We start from the raw sequence: 17,977 nt of genomic DNA, 5'->3' as shown, positions 1-17,977 counted from the left end.
TCATCAATGTCGTGATATCGCAATTAAATTTTGCATTTCAACATCCAACAACAAACAATAAACACAAAAAATGAGAGTTAAAAAACGCCGTGTTGCGGTCACAACTGATTGGCTGCTGCCGCTGTTGTTTTTTGAGGGGAAAGGTGCGATCAAAAGTCACGTGACCAGGCGCTGCCTACCGCGCAGAGCTGCCAGATATAATCGCTTCCCTGCAGGAATTAGACGCCGGAGTGAACGTTACAGGTGGAGCCGCAGCAGAGACCGTCGAGCCGGATCCGACAGAACTTCCTCCACGGCGTCTCGTGCAGATCCACGGTGAGTCTCGCGCGGACGCTTATTGACTTGTTTGTGCGCAGTTTTCCCTTGTTTGTGCGGCGTTTATTGTTGTCATTATAATAATAATGTTTGGTTTTCCACGGAGCTCGGGGCGGGTTGTGTGTAACCTGCGCGCGGCTGAGAGGCGCAGACACACACTGTAAACTTGCCTTATCTAAGATTATAGGATGTATCTAATTATAGCAAGACTAAGCGTTACTAGGATATATATCTATTGCTTTTAGGTACCAAGTTGTAGGCTCGCTGTTAAAGTGTCAAAGCAGCGGATTTAAGTGGTTTTAGATCCACAAGCTGTTTGTCGGGTTTAAATCCACAGATGTTCTCCTACTTAGTTTAAAACGTTCCTCACTAAACATTCGACCGTTTTTTTTTAAATTGCGCGTCCAGCTACAAACTCTCCACACGACTAATCCAACCAGCGGAAACTCTACACGTGTTTGTCTCCTGTCGGACTGGAGGGCAAAGAGGGGAGGGGGGGTCAACGTGATGTTTTCTATGGATGGTGAAGGATTAAAAACGCATGATAGTACGCGCGTGTCCGAGCGCTATACGTGCACTAAGTGCTGTCAGTGCACTCGCTCGGGGGATTGCCCAATGTGAGCTGTCATACTGCAGCTCCGTGAGGTCACGGAGGGGGACCTTTGTGTTTTATGTGTTTAACTGCACAACGATCAGTGATTAGATCTGATGGTTTCAAATGTCATTGATGACTCATAATTCAGTAATAACGCGACGATTTATTTATCTTATCTTTTTTATGGAGGTGAATTTCAGTGATCCTTAATGGTCATTATCGTCACCAGTGAATTGAAGAGCTGTCTAGCTCGATATCATTGTAGACAAAGTGAAAAACATATATATATAATACACATATATACATGATACAAAAATGCATTTGTATCTATTATTTTTATTTATGCAGGGAGACTTTTTTTTAATGATAATCTTAAATTGGTGGAAAATAATCAACAACATTACATTAATTAACAAACAACAACATTGCCAGTTCACATAAAAGCTGCATGTAGCCGGTCCTACAGGGACTACAATGTCCACAGGTGGATTAAGGGTCAGAAATAAAGGATGCCGAGGCTAAATGAGGCTGAGGAAGACCCAAGACGAAGGCTATAACAAATACAATGCAATACAATATAGTGGAACACATTGGGGAACCCGACAGAGTACAGAATATCTTCCAGGTACAGACAGGATACCATGTCACTTAGCCAAGGAGGGGAAACTGACTTCCATTCCCTCAGAATAACCCTTTTATTTCTATGACCAAACATGAGGGCTTGTTATAATGCTAGAGGGATAGTCAGTGAGTGGGATACCATCAGGGATTGGCTGTCTATTATAGACGTTCAGTGCAAATAAAAGATGCCGTCCCAAAAAAACTTCAGCTGGAGGACTTTGCACTGAACGAGGTGAAGTCCAGCATCAGTGGAAGATGTTTTGATCCTCTCCTAACCCCGTCGCTCAGCTGAAATCTCCTCGCCAGCAACCTTAATCCGCGCCTCTTTAATGCCGAGTGCAAAAAAGACCAGCGAACTGTGAGATCAAGTCTTCGGAGGTCTCGGGATTGTAGTCACGAGGTCATAAAGACTGTGTTGGTTGGGGCGTCGCATCACAATGAGGTGGAGAGTTGAGTGTGTAGTAAAGTTGAACTCAGCAACATGCAGCTCGTGTTTTTTGCACTTTGTTAAATGCTGCCTGATCATTTCAGACTCGGATGGTCAGTAAAGTGAGTCATGTCCATATATCGTACGGTAAGTCGATAATGTTAAAATTATCCCAGTCATGTCCATATATCTTATGATAAATTGATAATATAAAAATGATCACGTCATGTCCATATATCGTACGATTAGTCAATATTACAATTATTTCGAGAGTCCTAATTTGATCAAATAAGTCTGGAGAACCACAGCAGGAAAAAGCAGTTTAGTGGTTGTGAGTGGTACATAATACTTTACTATTTGATAGCTGCTAGAAAGCTGTTTTGCCATTCTTCTATCAAATACACCTGAATACAAGTCATTGAAGTCTGGCTGTTAAAGGATTTGCAAATGATGGATTTTTGGTTCAAGAAAACTGCAGGAAACATTCCTTTGTTCCAGCTCCTCCAGATGTGAGGATTTGCTGCTTTTCTATTTCATATCACATTAAAGTGACATTCGCTGTTTGAGACTTCTGTGGACCAAAGAGTCAAGAAAAGAATAAAAAAAGAAAGCGAGAGTTGCCGCCCTGGTTTTGACTGAAAGTTGGATCAGTCATTAAATCAGTTGTGGTGTGATTTCAAATCTAAGCTGAAGGGCTTTGCAGTTTGTTTCTTGGGTGTTCCCGTCTGTCAGCGACAGAGAGAGAGATATTCGGGTGTTCATACTTCCCCTTTGTGCCCCAGATCCTGCTGAAACTTGTCTCTCTGTGTGTGTGTGTGTGTGTGTGTGTGTGTGTTCAATCCAGCGTTCACACATAAGCAGACTTGTCTCATCAATGATGAGTAATTTGTCGGAGGAGAGGCAACCGTCTTATTTAACCGGTTTCTGCTTTAAACACGTTTTGGTCGTTGGCTCAGTCGGCCATTATCTTAAAGGTGCGTGAGCTAACGTGCTTGTAAACTGTCAACATAGCGTGTGTCCGAAGTATTGTCTTCGGCTAATTACGTCTCTCCTGCACATCAAAACAAAAGGTGGCGACATGGGCCGATTATGAGACAACGGGCCCCGAAAGGCCCCACAGCCTCTCCTGCATCAGCAAGACAAACAGGCTTTGTAGTGGTTTAGCTTCTATTTGATGTTGTCTCGTGTCTCTTTGTAGTTCTTTAGCTTCTATTTGATGTTGTCTCGTGTCTCTTTGTAGTTGCTTTGTGACTCTTTGAAGCTGGTCTGCATATCGTTGTTGTGATTTTGAGTGTCTTTGTAGTTGCTCTGTGACTCTTTGCAGCTGTTTGCCTCTCTTTGTTGTAGTTTTGAGTGTCTTTGTAGTTGCTCTGTGACTCTTTGCAGCTGTTTGCCTCTCTTTGTTGTAGTTTTGAGTCTCTTTGTAGTTGCTTTGTGACTCTTTGCAGCTGTTTTGCATCACTTTGTGGGGTTTTTGAGTCTTTTTGTAATTGCTTTGTGACTTTTTTTCTTTGCATCTCTTTAGTGATTTTAGTCTCTTTGTAGTCATTGTGTGTCTCTTTGTGACTCTTTGCAGCTGATTGAGTCTCTTCATGGTTGAATGCCCCTGACGCTTTGGGCTCCTGTGCCTGCGTTGGTACATTAATCCTTCCACGGTTGAGCCACCGTCATTATGATTAAAAAAGGATGATTTGTTGCAGCCGTCTGAACTTGCACAAATATAACCCGTTGCTGAACCGGGGCGTGTGTTTTCCAGTGAATGTTTCACAACAGAGTCTGTGACACAAGGAGTGTCAAAGGTGAGGAGCCTCCCACAACCGGTTTCCTGTTTCGACCCCTGTGACGGAAGAGTGCATCACCGACAGCTCGCCAGCTGGTCTGCCATTCGGCCCCACTCGCCTCACCACGTCTGACTGGAGGAAATAAAGGGCTGCAAAAACAGCCGCGCTGGAAGCCGGCCAACGCCTCAACCCGTATCACACCTGTAGACCAGTTAGTCAGCCACTCAGGTGAATCAGTTACAGCCGGAGGAGGCCTCGCCCCATGCACCATAAACAGGCCAGTCATACAAATGAAGACTGTTCAAACGGCCTTTTTTGGATCACCGCGGTGACAACAGAGCACCTGTCTGTGCATGCTGCCGTTCGGAGGGCTTTTCCTTTGTACGCAGCACGTAGCCATAGCGAGCAGGCGGGTCGTAGATACGGTGGAGGAGGCTCCTGAGCGCGCTATAAATATCCACGTGCTTCAAGTGGTTGGAGTGTCTGGAGATACCGCTGGAGGGCTTCTTCGCCGTATATTGTACGAGTCCGTGTGCAGCCTTTCAACCCGGCAGTTGCTGAGTGAAAAGCCCACGAGCAGCCGCCAACCTTTCAAGGATTTTTGCTTAGCGTACGTGTGGGAGATGCATTTTTCACGCTGAGTTGTAAAGAAACTATTTCCGTCGCACTCTTTGCTGTTGGTTCTGGTTTTGTAGAAGCTCATCTCTTTCCCCGACGCTGACTGGGCCCTTTGTGTTTCGTAGTGATCTCCATCGTGTGCAGATACTGTACTTTGTCTGCGGCGCACAACGGCCTTCGTAGATATTCCACTTCTTTTATAACGTGTTCACCCTGCAGGTTTTTGCAAGAATCAAACAAAAGACGGAACCATATTTCATACCGGTCTTTTTCAGGGAGAGCATCCAATTTGATGGTGGCTTATTATTATTCTTTATAATATAAAGAGAGAAGCTGTTATACACAACCTGCACTCTAAGGAAAGGGAGGGGCCAATCTGGTATTTTAATATGACAGTTCGATTTGAGGAAGAAGCTCCTAGTTGGGAAAAATTGCCAGAGGCAGCGGCCATTACTCACGAAATATTTCATCTGATTTGGAGAAACCTTCCTCGCACATCTGCGGTAAAAAGAAGAAGAAGAAGAAAAAAGAAAGAAGTGTCTGTCAGTTAATTTACTGTAAATCTACAGAAGTTTTAAAGGAAATGTCCCTCAATGTGACGTGACATTCACTGGTCATTTCCTGCCAGGACTTTATCTGGTTTTATTTGTGTGTTATTCCACAAACCTTCATTAATGATTTACTTGTGTTAATAAAGTCGCAGGGTTATTGATAAAGGGTCATAATAATAAGCCACGTTGTAATGCGCCGTCAAGTCTGCAGCTCTTAATGTGAGCGCCCCGTTGACAGATGGAGTTCGGTCAGTGATGTTGTGAAGCTGTCGTCCATCAGTGGGTCAAACAGTCCATGGGAGGGACCTTCCTGCTTGATTAAACAGAACAAAGACGCAGCAAAGCTGGAGGATTTAATGATCTGACAATCTAAACTTGTGTCCACGCCAGGGATGGGACGAGGAAAAACAAAAAACACTCGCAATAAGTTGATGGTGTTGAATTTCCATTATCAGGTAAATATCATCACTTGAAAAAGCTGTCTGGCTTTCTGTCACAGCAGAGAAGTGAAGAATAGAGCTTCATTTAAAAAATACAGGACACAAAAATGACTTATTCATCTCTTATTTGTGCAGGGAGCTCTCATGATTTCTATGTTGCAATAAAAATGCAATAAAAGTATTTGTTTCTTGACAAAATGTAAAGTGATTCCAATGTTTTAGTGCTTTTTTTGCGTTCTAGTTCAATTAGAAGTTCATTGTTCTTTTAAAGGGTGTACTTGTATAAACTATGCTATAATGTTAACATTATATCAGTCATAAAATGGTCTGAAAATTACAATAATATAGTTTAGTCGCGATTACTTCTGGAACAATATATCGTCCTAAAGCTAAATAAGCTGCCAGTCCGGCACCAAACACCAGAGAGACCAAGTTAGCAAGCAGCCGGTGAAGAAAGTGGAACATTTAGCAGATAAAGAGTGTGTTTGCCTGCAGAGTTGACCTGAACAAGCCTATAGCCGAGTAAATATTTGACTTGTGTTTGTCAGGTGGCTAAACGTGCAACTCCAAATGAATGTAACGTTGTTTTGTGTGTCAATAGGTCGCTCGAACACATTTACAGTCTCACGCCGAAATAAACGGAAGAAATTCCTCTTGTGGCGTAGGTCATCGTGTCATGGGGATCTGTTTGCTGACGGGCTGTGGGTAATCTGTTTGCTGGTGGGCTCTGGGTAATCTCTGGTGGCTTCACTGGTAAAACTTAAATCCACAAGTTTGAATCAAAACCCGGCGAGCCGGGAGCGGCCGCTGCAGCTTCCCTCAGACACGCCGCCTGGCAGCTCGCCACAGAGTGCCCCGCCGCCACTCTGGTGTGGTTTTTGCCATTAAGGTGATAATATGTCAGTGTTGGGTTTAGTTCAACATTTTACATTTAAATGTTGGAAATATAATACCTTTTATCATTTTTAAATTTAATTTACTTGACTCGGTTGATAAGAAAAGCAGGTTTGTAAGTTGTAAAATCCTCAGCTGTGCGACCTCTCCAACACACACACACACACACACACACACACACACACACACACACACACACACACACACACACACACACACACACACACTGGCCACACGGTGTGAATAAACATTGGGAGGGAAAAGAGGGACAACTGCTGCACGCTCCTCTATTGTTCCAGCCATACCTGCCTGTCTGTTTGGAAGGTTCTGTCAAACACTGTGGAAAACAACCTGCAGTCATTTCATTCACCCTCCCCCACCTCCCCCCTTTCCCCCTCCCCCCTCCCCCTCACCCCGAGGGGGGAAAGACATGCAAGACGCCGACGCTCTGACAGCAGATGGCCTCATACGTGCAGCAGCTCGTTCCCCGACTCGTGTCAAGTAACAACAAGGCGGTTTGTTGCAAAACGGGAAAAAAAACAACCCAGAGGTTGTTCAGAGGCTCGAGGTCTCTCGAGGAAATTTGGGTGCTGTCACTTTGGTCGCTGTCAAACAGGCGAGAGCCGCATGGCGTGTGCCTCTCAAAGGATTCAGTCAAATCCACAGTTGTTGTTTTTTTTTTTTCTTCATCTCTGCAAACTTAAAAATCTGAACAACACCGGCAAAGCAGCTGTGTGGTGTCGGCTGCAGCACGAAGATAAGAGTATCGCTTTTACCTCACAAGCCTGCTCTTAAAGTATAGCTGTGTGTTTATTCTGAGTGGGGAAAAGTGCCTTGATGCATTTTAAATGAGGCCGCTCAGTTAGTCGAAACGGAGAGAGAGAGAGAGAGAGAGGTGGTCTCGGTGTGAATCCCAGGGTGGGGATGGAGCCCCCCCCCCCTCCTCTTCTGCCTTGTGAACCCCGCTGAGCCCAGAGGAAGCAGGCTCTTATCAGGGAGGAGGACAGGAAGACACTCAGAGTGGAGGAGGAAGAGAGAGTGGGGGGGGGTCGGGGGGGGCTGGATTTCACTTGACATCAGTTTCCTCTGTGAAGTCTGCAGTTATGACTTTTCCTTGTTGAGTGAAGGTACACTTCTCTGATGCAACGATGAGGTTATGTTTGCCTTTTTGACAACGGCTGGGACGATATGCATAAACTCTTCCATAAATCCATATCCATATATATCGCAATACGGCCTGTTTTCTAGTCATTTAATACACAATCAGCCGGTATGAAATAACCACATGGTTCTATACTCCTGTGTAGACGCAGAACGATATGAAAACTTCATCCCGGCCAAAATATTCATACCGACAATCGTATGCATAAATACCAGGCTCTATTTTTCCCTTGTACCAAATTTTCGCCATTTAATTAAGAACTTTTTCAAGTGAAATTATAGAGAAAAATGACTTTGTTTGCACAAGTAATCCGATTAAGACAGGAGTCTGCATTAAATACACCGGGGGTATTCCCCATAAGCAGGATTCCTGAGCGTCGGCACACAGGAGGTGAATAATAAAAGCTGATATGAATGAATGATGAAAATCCAGCACAGTTCTCACTCACTCACAATTAATATTTGAACTAACATTTGGGTTCTACGTGGAGCGTTGCGCATTATTCCCCACCGTTATTATGCAGAGGGAGTGCTGTCCTGAGCTGGATGCGCTGTTGCATTCTGGGTAATGGAGCTTTAAAGTTGGAGTCCAGTTTGTTATTAGCAAATTGGGAGACTGAAGATGAATGATCATATTGAATTATCGCCCAAACAGATGCGTTACTGAAATCGTGTGAACTTGGGAATTTGAAAGGCCTTTAGCAACCAGAGTCTAATGAAAGATTTCTCTCATATATCTCTTTTTGATAATTATATCAGGTAACGACGTGTTCACATTCACATTGCAATGATTGAAAAGTTGAGACTTCACATCTGGATGTAGGTCTCTTTACTAATTATCCACGAATGATAAAGTATGCAAAAAAAAAAAAGTGGGATTTAAAAAGACGTACTATTTGAATAATTTAACACGTAGATGTTTTCCTATCTTTCCTAGAGACGAGCAGCCTCACAACCATCTCCTCCGGCGGTCCTCGCCGGTAGCCGGGCAGCATGGCTTCTGCTCCTCCTCCCAGAGAGGACGGCAGCTCGTTAGCGCTGCGCTGGAGGCTCACGCCGACATAGATACGCCGCCACGTCAGGACACCCCACTTCAAACCCAGAAAAAACCCCACGAAGCTGCAACTGAGTGGTCCATCACACTTTCTCAACTGCCTTCAGAGGATGACCCGTGCCGGAGCGGCGCGCGTCCCGGACGGTGACATCACCGCGGTGTAACGGCATCCGGGACCGAGGCCATCGGAGCATGTTCGGTCTCTGACCGGCTGCTCTCGGGCTCCTCCTCCAGACTTCAGACGAACCCGGACTCTGAGCCATGTCTCTTCTCTCGGTCCTGAGCATCGTCTGTGGATTGATGCTCCGTGTTTCATTAAGTGCACTCAACACTCACTACTGTGTCCCACGAAAGACCGTCCCCTACCGGAGTAAGTGGCAACATATTTCTGGAAGATCCGACTCCTCGGTCGGACCAACATACATGGATTTGTAGAGGTTTAACATCTGGTCAGAAATGTTGTTTAAAATCTTCCAAAATGAATCACTTCTTTCTCCTCAAAAGGAGACCCGTTAGCAGTTAGCTTGGATTCAGCCAGTGCAAACCCAGTTTCAATGAAATTTTGATGCTGTTGTATTTTAGATGAGCTGAAGGTGTTCAGAGAAGCCGGGGTCTTCAACTACTCCACGATGCTAATGAGAGATGACCTGGGGCTGCTGCTGCTGGGGGCCAGGGAGGCCGTCTACGCGCTGGACATCAACGACGTCTCTGTCAGGAAGTCTGCGGTGAGAACGTGGAAAAAATAATAATAAAAAAGGTTCAGATCTGGCACATTATCACACGCATGCCGTCAGGGGATTCAAATTCTCTTTTGCTAGATTAACTAGCTATCAATTAACTTTTAGAATTTAAGGTTAAAATTAAACATCCATCCATCCATCCATCCATTTCCTACCGATTATCCTGTATTTAGGGTCACGGGGGGGCTGGAGTCGATCCCAGCTGTCATTGGGCGAAGGCAGGGTACACCTGGACAGATAACCAGTCTATCACAGGGCCGACATGTAGAGACAAACAACCATTCACACTCACATTTACACCTACGGGCTTAGAGTCATCATTAACCTATCCCCATCCTGCATGTCTTTGGACTGTGGGAGGAAGCCGGAGAACCCGGAGAGAACCCACACTTACACGGGGAGAACATGCAAACTCCACACAGAAGGAACCCGGGAATCGAACCCGGGACCCTCTCGCTGTGAGAGATTACTTCATAATCCCTTAAAGGGGCCACATACCAGACTCACTTTCAGGTTCATACTTGTAGTTTGGGTTTCTACTCGAACATGTTTACATGTTTTAATGTTCAAAACATTTCCAGAGTATCTGGCTTCTGCGAAACACGACCAGCATGCCGGCCGCGACGTTGGGAGGAATTTTCTTTGATGGTTTGAAAGATTAGCTCCCGCTCTCCTCCAGAGAGTGCAGAGTCGTGATGTTACTGGTTGAAATTGGTACTAGCTGATGTAAAAACACATCATACTTAGTTTTCCGGGAAGAATATAACATTGGATTTTGATATAAAAAGTTTAATATTCCCCTCCCCCTGGCATGTCTCATGTGAAGGATTTATTTGGAGTCTGACATAGTCAAAGTTTCCATTTAAAAGAACTCCCTCAGACTTATCTTGGTTGCGAGAACATTTCGTAATCAGCTCATGCCTCCAGTGTGTGTGTCTTGCTCTGCCGTCTTTCACCGGTTTGACAGAGTTTATTTTGGCTGCAGATTACGCTCGTAGAAACACGGCCGATTGCGTAATAAACTGCTTTTACATCACCATCTGATGTAAAAAGGCCCCCGTGCACATTTGCATGGAGGAATTTGACTGAAAAATGGCGGAACTCTAAGACGTAGTGGTCTATTAATTCACAATTAAAGTTACGCAACTAGAAGTGGCAACCCGAAGAGGGGCCCGGTGTCCCAGCCTGCACTGGTCTCGCCGTTGGATCAACAAAGGAAAATGAACCAACGCTGTGGGGTTGTGACACCCGTGTGTGCTTTGACACTTCTCTTCCCTCTTGTTGATGCAGGTGTACTGGCGAGTGACCGAGGACAAGCAGAGGGAGTGCACGTACAAAGGAAAACACGCCGAGGTTTGTGCAATGCCTCTCCAAACACATCTTTTACTGAAGGATGCAGCCTTAAGTGACGACTCTCCACTCGAAGCAGTTCACTCCCCCCCCCCCCCCCCCCCCCCCCTGTGCATTCGTAAATCATTTATATGGGAGTAGAACTCTCTTTGAAGTGCTTCATATAGAATGTCAAAATAAGGGCGCGAGAGGAAAATGCATGCACCCAGCCTTGACCTTTTGGCCCCGCGGCTCCCCCCCCCCCCATCCCAGCGAAGGCGTATGCGGGCATGTTTGTGTTTTTTGCGGCTGAACTAACAGACGCTCCGACCGTGGCGTTCTCTCTCCTTGCAGGTGGAATGCCGTAACTACATCCGAACGCTGCACCGGGTCAACGACACCACGGTGTATGTGTGTGGCACCAACGCTTTCAGCCCCACCTGTGATTACATGGTGAGTAAGCCCTGTGGAAGTCTGCTTTTTTTTGTCAGCCGAGCTGGTTTGATCACGTGCACGCCCACCTAAAGGGTGAGTCCGGGTTGTTTTTGAGGCGGGGTTGTATAAGCCGCTCATCCAGAGTCAGTGTATTACTTACAGTCAGGGGTTCCGATTACACCGTGGCATTCAGGGGAAAGCCCTGTTTTTCACCAAGTCACAGTGTTGCTGCGTACAGCGTTACTACCGCAGGCAGTCATGGCGTCGGTAACCTTTCATAAAGGCACAATAACATCATCCTGCCTAATCAGCATAATCCCAAAGTAAAGGAACACGGGTGGCATCTCTAGGCTTCTCAACACATAACAACTAAACAGCTGAGCATCATTTAGCTGCCGTAACTTGTTTTTAACCACAGCAGAATAAAACAGCTGTTTCTCTCCCTTCACTTTCCTCACGGCTCATCGCTGTCTGCCTGCTGCAACGATGACACATTTGAAAACTGATTTACAAGCACAAAGAGCACGCTGAGAATCGAACTCAGGCCCCGTGCAATGAGGAGTTTACTACCGAATTGTCTTTATTAGTGGAGACAGATGTTTGGAAGATGGAATGTAATCAGTGAATAAACACAACATTAATGTACACACTGTTTTTTTCAAATTTTAGGGTCCTTAAAGTACGAAAAAAATATACAGAACTTGGGGGGGGGGTTGCTGAAATAGACAGGAGGACCAGCACAGGAGCAAAGCCATGTATTGCTGTGGATGGAAGATGGTGATGTTGGGACTTTGAAATCGTATTGAATCTGTCCTGCTCAATGGGTTAAGAGTCCTGAGATGACTCCTGTTGTGATATGACCCTATAAATAAAATTGAAATAAATAGATTGAATTGAATTGAAGAGCAGTAAACATATTTTAGACGCCTGAAAAATAGAATATTTTCATCATTGTCATCAGACACCCAATTTCAATGGAGAACTGAAACTTATATCCATTGAAACTGCGGCTGATCATCATTAATTTTAGCTCTTAAACCCAGAAGTCTACCTGGTTTGTTGGTGCTAGTTAGGATTTTCATATTTTTTTGGGCAACACAGGCACAGGAATAAGATATTAGGCTCAATACTTTTATTGTAGTATTTTCATGGCAGTTTTTTTTACAATAAGAAAAATGCAGCAACAATTGTGGTTGAAAACTGCAGTCAGGTTAATACAGAAAAGCCTGCATGCAGTTCCTTCAAGGTTTGGAGGAACTGTTTCTCAGCAAGAGGTTGTATCAGGTTAATTTCCTTCTTTTAATTTGCATCGTGGTTACGAATAAAAAAAAAAAAAAAAAGCTTTAAGCCTATCCCTCACAATCTCAGCATATTTATTTTCTTTGTTGGGTTTGATTGTTCTAAACAACCATTAGCTCACGAATGCAGTGTATTTTGGCAAGGAACCAAATCTAAGAGGAACAAGCCTCCTGAATGCACCATGAGACGGTGTGCAGAGACACAACCGGCTATAATCAAACTTTTAGATCAAAATAGAGATCAAATAAAAACACGCGTGGTTCTATCTTAAAAAATAAATGAATATATAAATAAATAAAAGCAATGGCCGAGTTGAAGGTTTGGAGATCAATCTAGAAAACGTTTCAAACCTTTTGTATATATATATATATTTTGTATATATTATGTAAGGATATGCAACTTGTAATTAATGTGCTGACACACAATTCACTGGTGAAGTCGCACAAGTCCAATCCTGTGTCCAACATGTGGATAAAATGGCCCGTTTTTATTTCTTTTTGCTCTCTTTAACAACTTTTTCTGCCCCCCCTCTCTCTTTGTCTCTCCCTTTTGTTTCCGCCAGACGTTTGTTAATGGACAGCTGAGGCTGGAGGGAAAGCTGGAGGAGGGGAAGGGGAAGTGTCCTTTTGATCCCTTCCAGAGATACTCCTCCCTCATGGTCGGTGAGTGTCTGAGTCAGGTTTGCTGCCAGCGGGAACAAAGAGCACACAACGCTGCCGAACGCTCAAAGTGCACCAACAGAAACGAGCGGCGTTGTGACTCACTCAACACGGTGCACCCGTTAGACAGAAAAAGAGGGCCGTTGGTTCAGTCCATATAAATGAGATTGTGCTCCAACTTCATATGAATCATGTATCTCTAGGAATCCCCCCCCCCCTCACCTCTTGTTCCTGTTCCAACAGGAAATGACCTGTATTCTGCTACATCCCTCAACTTCTTGGGCTCCGAGCCGGTGGTCCTGCGCAGCTCGGACTTGGCTCTCCGCACCGAGTTTAAGAGCTCCTGGCTCAGCGGTGAGTTCCTCCTCGACAGGAAACTGGCCAATATGTTTTTATGTGACGGTGTGAATACATTATATGTAGCTTCCTTAGCGTTAATTTCCCCCCTTTTTCTGTGATTACAGAGCCGAACTTTGTCTACATGGACTATGTGGGCGAGAGCTTCGATAGTCCTGATGGTGACGACGACAAGGTGTACATGTTCTTCAGCGAGAACGCCATGGAGTACGACTTCTACAGCAAAGTCGTCGTGTCTCGAGTGGCCCGTGTCTGCAAGGTGTGGTTAAATGAGGACCGAATAAAACAAATGTCTCTCTGCCTTTGGACGTTTGGCATATTGCTGGAGAGGAATACCTGCACATGACGGCGTGCCTCTGCCTCCGTGTTTAGGGCGATATGGGCGGCCAGCGGACACTGCAGAGGAAATGGACGACGTTCCTGAAAGCGCGTCTGGATTGTTCCCTCCCCGTGCCCAGCCTGCCCCCCATTGTCCAGGATGTCTTCCTGCTGAAGGACGAGGACTGGAGAAAGAGCGTGTTCTACGCCGTCTTCACGCCGCAGTCGTGAGTCGTTAAATCTGGTGGATTTTATGGTTTAGGATGGCTAAGTCGGCATAGCGGTCGAAGAAGAATGAAAAAAGGCGTCATTCATTCATATTCATATGATTACTGGTCGAAAAAACTACACAAAAACGTAGAATATTTGACATTTTTTTATTTATTAGTTAGTATATGGCTTTTATAGATGGATATTCACAAATAATCAAAAATGTGAATTAATGTATAAAACACATATACAAATTATTCATATATATATATATATATATATATATATATATATATATATATATATATATATTACATTTATCAGCAGCAAACACCAATAAAATAATGGCGTACACATATATTAGAAGATAATGAATATTAATAAAATATAATAATAATATTATATATATTTAAATAATGGCAGATGTCATTTAAAAAATGATTCTCCAGTAAAACAAATGAAACAGACATTCGGTCTGCTTGTGTAAATGTGTTGGGTTTGGTGTTTCCAGGAGCTTGTCCCAGGTTTCGGCAGTATGCGCGTATACTGTGTCCGCCATCCGAGACATTTTCAATGAGGGCAAGTTTAAGACACCTGTCGCCGTGGAGACATCTCACGTGAAGTGGGTGATGTACACCGGAGAGTTGCCGGTCCCCAGGCCGGGAGCGGTGAGTCCGAGGACTTTTGTTGCAGCCATACGTGATTCTGGATGTTAAAAGCGTTGGGTGACAAATCTGGTTTGCGTTTCAGTGCATCAACAATGTGGCACGCAACATGGGGATGAACCGCTCTCTGGACCTTCCTGACAAAACCCTCCAGTTCATCAGGGACCGCCCCCTCATGGACGAGGCCGTCCGCCCGCTGACAGGAGGGCCGCTGCTGGTCAAGAGGGGAGCTCTGCTGACTCGGATTGTCGTGGACAACGTGTTGGCGCTGGACGGACGGAGATACGCCGTCATGTTCATCGGCACGGGTAAGAGACGTGTTTCAAAAAACCATTCTGTCGAGATGAAAGTAGATTTGAGCTGATGTTCAGCTTCTTCCTCAGCCTAGTTTCTGGGTAAATATTCTGATTGATGAAGCTTAAAGCCCCTGCAAACTTTGGTTTTTGATGTGAAACCGTCAACGGAAAAAAGTCTTTTAAACTCACACACACAACTCGGGCAGTATAATACTATTTCATATATATCCAGTGTGCATGCTCACTACTTAGTCAGCCCCGCCCACTTCAAACCAGTGAGAAAAGTAACAAAATACAGAAAATCAGGTTTTCAGGTAGAAGTGGCCCAGTGGTTAGTGAGAATCCGTGTTTCAGGATCCAAAACCTTTTTAAAGTAATGACTCCTGTGTGCTTATTATATGGTATGAGATGGTCTTTTTGTTTCTTGATAGAAAACGGTTACGTTCAGAAGACCGTCAACTACGCTGGAGAAATGTTCATCATTGAGGAAATCCAGCTGTATGAAAACGCCGTGCCTATTAACATCCTGCGCCTCTCATCCAGCAAGGTAACTCTTACAGCTCCTACATATATGGTGCGTTAGCTCATCGCCATCATCACTGTAAATACACTGGAACTGTATCTTGCCTCTAACGGGCAGTAGAGCGGCTTCAGCGGTAATAAAGAAGTATTTGTGTGTGCAAACACAGGGCCAGCTGTACGCAGGTTCGGAGTTTGGCGCCATCCAGATGCCGGTCAGTAACTGCAGCCGCTATGACTCGTGCGAGGACTGCGTCCTGGCCCGGGATCCGTACTGCGCCTGGGACTTTGGCGCCGGGCGGTGCTCCTCAGTCCGCAGTTTATCGCCCTCGAGCGATGCAACGCAGAGTCTGAAGGAGGGAGACGTGACACGCTGCCCCCCGCCAGGTACATCCGCAGGCACCTTGTTTGCATTTTATTCTTCAATGAAATCAGCATGCAGTGAGACGGACCTCTCGTGTATATTTTTAGATCCGGTAGCAGCTGTGGACTTCAGCCTCGTCCCAGAGAACAACATCCAGCTGCCTTGCCAGCTCCACTCCAACTTGGCGCAGGTCCTGTGGCGCTTCGCCGGCCAAACGCTTCACTCCAACAACAAATACTACATCTACGGTGGGGGCCTCCTCATCCTGGCCGCGTCCGAGTCGGACGCCGGCCTCTACACTTGTGACTCGGTGGAGCTGATCAACGGCCGGGCCTACAACCGGACCGCGGCGGTCTATCACTTGCGGCTCCACTCGGACGCGGGAGTGCCGGGCGGCACCACCCCCGGCAACGAGGTGGCAAATTCCTCAGACTCCGCTCACAGTCCGAACACGGCCACCCCGGTGACGAAGGAGGGGGAGAACGAGGGCCCGTTGCCCCCGGAGACCCAAAGCGATGGGGACAGGGTGACTGGTCTGGAGGTGGCCGTGGCCATGCTGTCGCTGCTCTGCCTCTCCCTGATGGGGATCATATTTTGGATGTGGAGTCAAGGACGCTGCTCCAAGTTTGCGAAGCACACCCGGGACGAAAGCGATGCCAAAAGGCAGTCGGCCGAGTACATGCACATCCCCAACAGAACTTCGGAGATAAAGCTCCTGGGGCCCGAGTCCGGAAGACCTTGCGGCGCCAATAATAATCACGCCGCCGTCTCCTTCAAAGGGAACGGCGAGCACCACTTCACACCTATGGCCAACATTTCAAGTCTCGAGGGTCTGGGATATATAAACGATGAGTCAGAGATTTGACCCGGGGTCCAAGGCCAACAACATTGCACTAATTATCTTCCTAAAGGAGTGCTTCTGTAGAGACAGAGAGAGAAAAAGGTTTCTGCATTAGAAATTCTTTTGATTGGTGTCCAGTTTTTCCTCCACTGTCAATCATTTCCATACACCGACCGGGCAGCTGAGGAGACTTTTCTGGTGGATCTTTCACTCCAGGAAATAGTCATGTGTATATATATTACATGCGTGTGTGTGTGTATTTTTTTTTGTATACTGCTAAATTGTGAATACACACTGTAATATATGATGTACAGGCAAGAGTGCTTTTTTCCAACTCCTATTTATTTGTTGCAATTGAGTTTTTAATTCATTTCATAATAAGTCTGGTAACCAGGGTAACGAGTAGCAAACGCTTTGACCTCTAGTCGCCAGGCAGATTTCAGTTTAAGACCTGTTTTTTCACCAGTGAGTGTTCATGCCCGTCCTGTTTAATTCCGGGTTGCTGTAAAAACTACACGTTTACCTCTATGTTGAAGCATTCAAGTAGGTGATCCATACATCTTTAATCCATAACAATACCTGAAGATGATTTCACTCCACTACATGTTGGATCATCATTGTGTATCAATCAAGTCTTTGCATCAATGACAGCACAGATTTAAAAAAAGAAGTTTAAATTAAGAACGGAACAAGAAAATAACTTTTTACAACTAACACTTGACAGGATGACGGCACCTGTAAATGAAAGGTTTATACACATGTAAACCATACATTGAGTGTGATTTGGGGTATAGATAATAATAATAAAAAATCATACCCTCTAAACTCAAATAAATCTGGTTTGAATAATGAATTAACCGTTATTGATTGGTTTGGGTTAAAACAAATTTCAACTTAAAACTAAAAAGTTTTGGAAAATGCAGCTTTTTGTTTTGGTAGCTGTCAGTAACGATTCTCACGCAGAACATGATGGTGGACGTTCAACGCATGATGTCACGCTTGTTGTCTTGATGTCATTAACTTGGTTACCTCGGCACAGGTCAATGTAAAAAATAAATAAATAAATAACCTGAGAACAAACATCTCATCTCAAGCTGCAGATATGAAAGGGTTGAATTTGGCGTCTGCTCCATTATTCAGCAGCGCAGCTCGAAGGAAGTCGTCGTGAACAGAATGAAGGTTGTTCTGTATGTTGAGCTCATCCGGCGATAAATTAATAAAATATTGCCAATGCAAATTAGACTGGGGAACTAAAGACAAACCACTTGCAAAGTATGTTCAGTTTTCAGTCCCATTGCACTCTCTCCTGTTCATCAGTCTACTTTTCCTTCCCCAGATTTTAATGAGCTCTTACTTTTAGTTCAGTCTTGTCATTACTCTGCGATGCTCACAGGCTTCTTTCTACCCTGCAAGCAGTTTCTTTGAACATTCCTAACTTATATTTCTGAATAAATCAATATGACGGCAGCATCTCTTTGCCAGGGTGAA

The 17,977-nt window shown here is 45.0% G+C and overlaps 1 protein-coding gene across 1 annotated transcript; it reads left to right on the top strand.

Annotated features, from left to right (window-relative positions):
* The first annotated feature begins 199 nt into the window (after window positions 1–199).
* On the top strand, window positions 200–16,812 carry LOC311015310 (semaphorin-4E). Its single transcript, XM_084012440.1, has 14 exons — window positions 200–315; window positions 8,341–8,827; window positions 9,040–9,182; window positions 10,488–10,550; window positions 10,881–10,979; window positions 12,823–12,922; window positions 13,163–13,273; window positions 13,384–13,535; window positions 13,649–13,821; window positions 14,316–14,472; window positions 14,555–14,777; window positions 15,197–15,312; window positions 15,455–15,671; window positions 15,756–16,812. The coding sequence occupies exons 2-14, from the start codon at window positions 8,719–8,721 to the stop codon at window positions 16,511–16,513; spliced, it is 2,421 nt and encodes an 806-aa protein (XP_083868566.1). The 5' UTR covers window positions 200–315; window positions 8,341–8,718; the 3' UTR covers window positions 16,514–16,812.
* Window positions 16,813–17,977: the final 1,165 nt, after the last annotated feature.

Source organism: Eutrigla gurnardus (assembly GCF_963514095.1).
Source record: "Eutrigla gurnardus genome assembly, chromosome: 6".
In the NCBI taxonomy this organism is placed as follows: Eukaryota; Metazoa; Chordata; class Actinopteri; order Perciformes; family Triglidae; genus Eutrigla; species Eutrigla gurnardus.
Note: the sequence above shows the minus strand (reverse complement) of the source record. Positions and strands in the feature narration are given on the sequence as shown.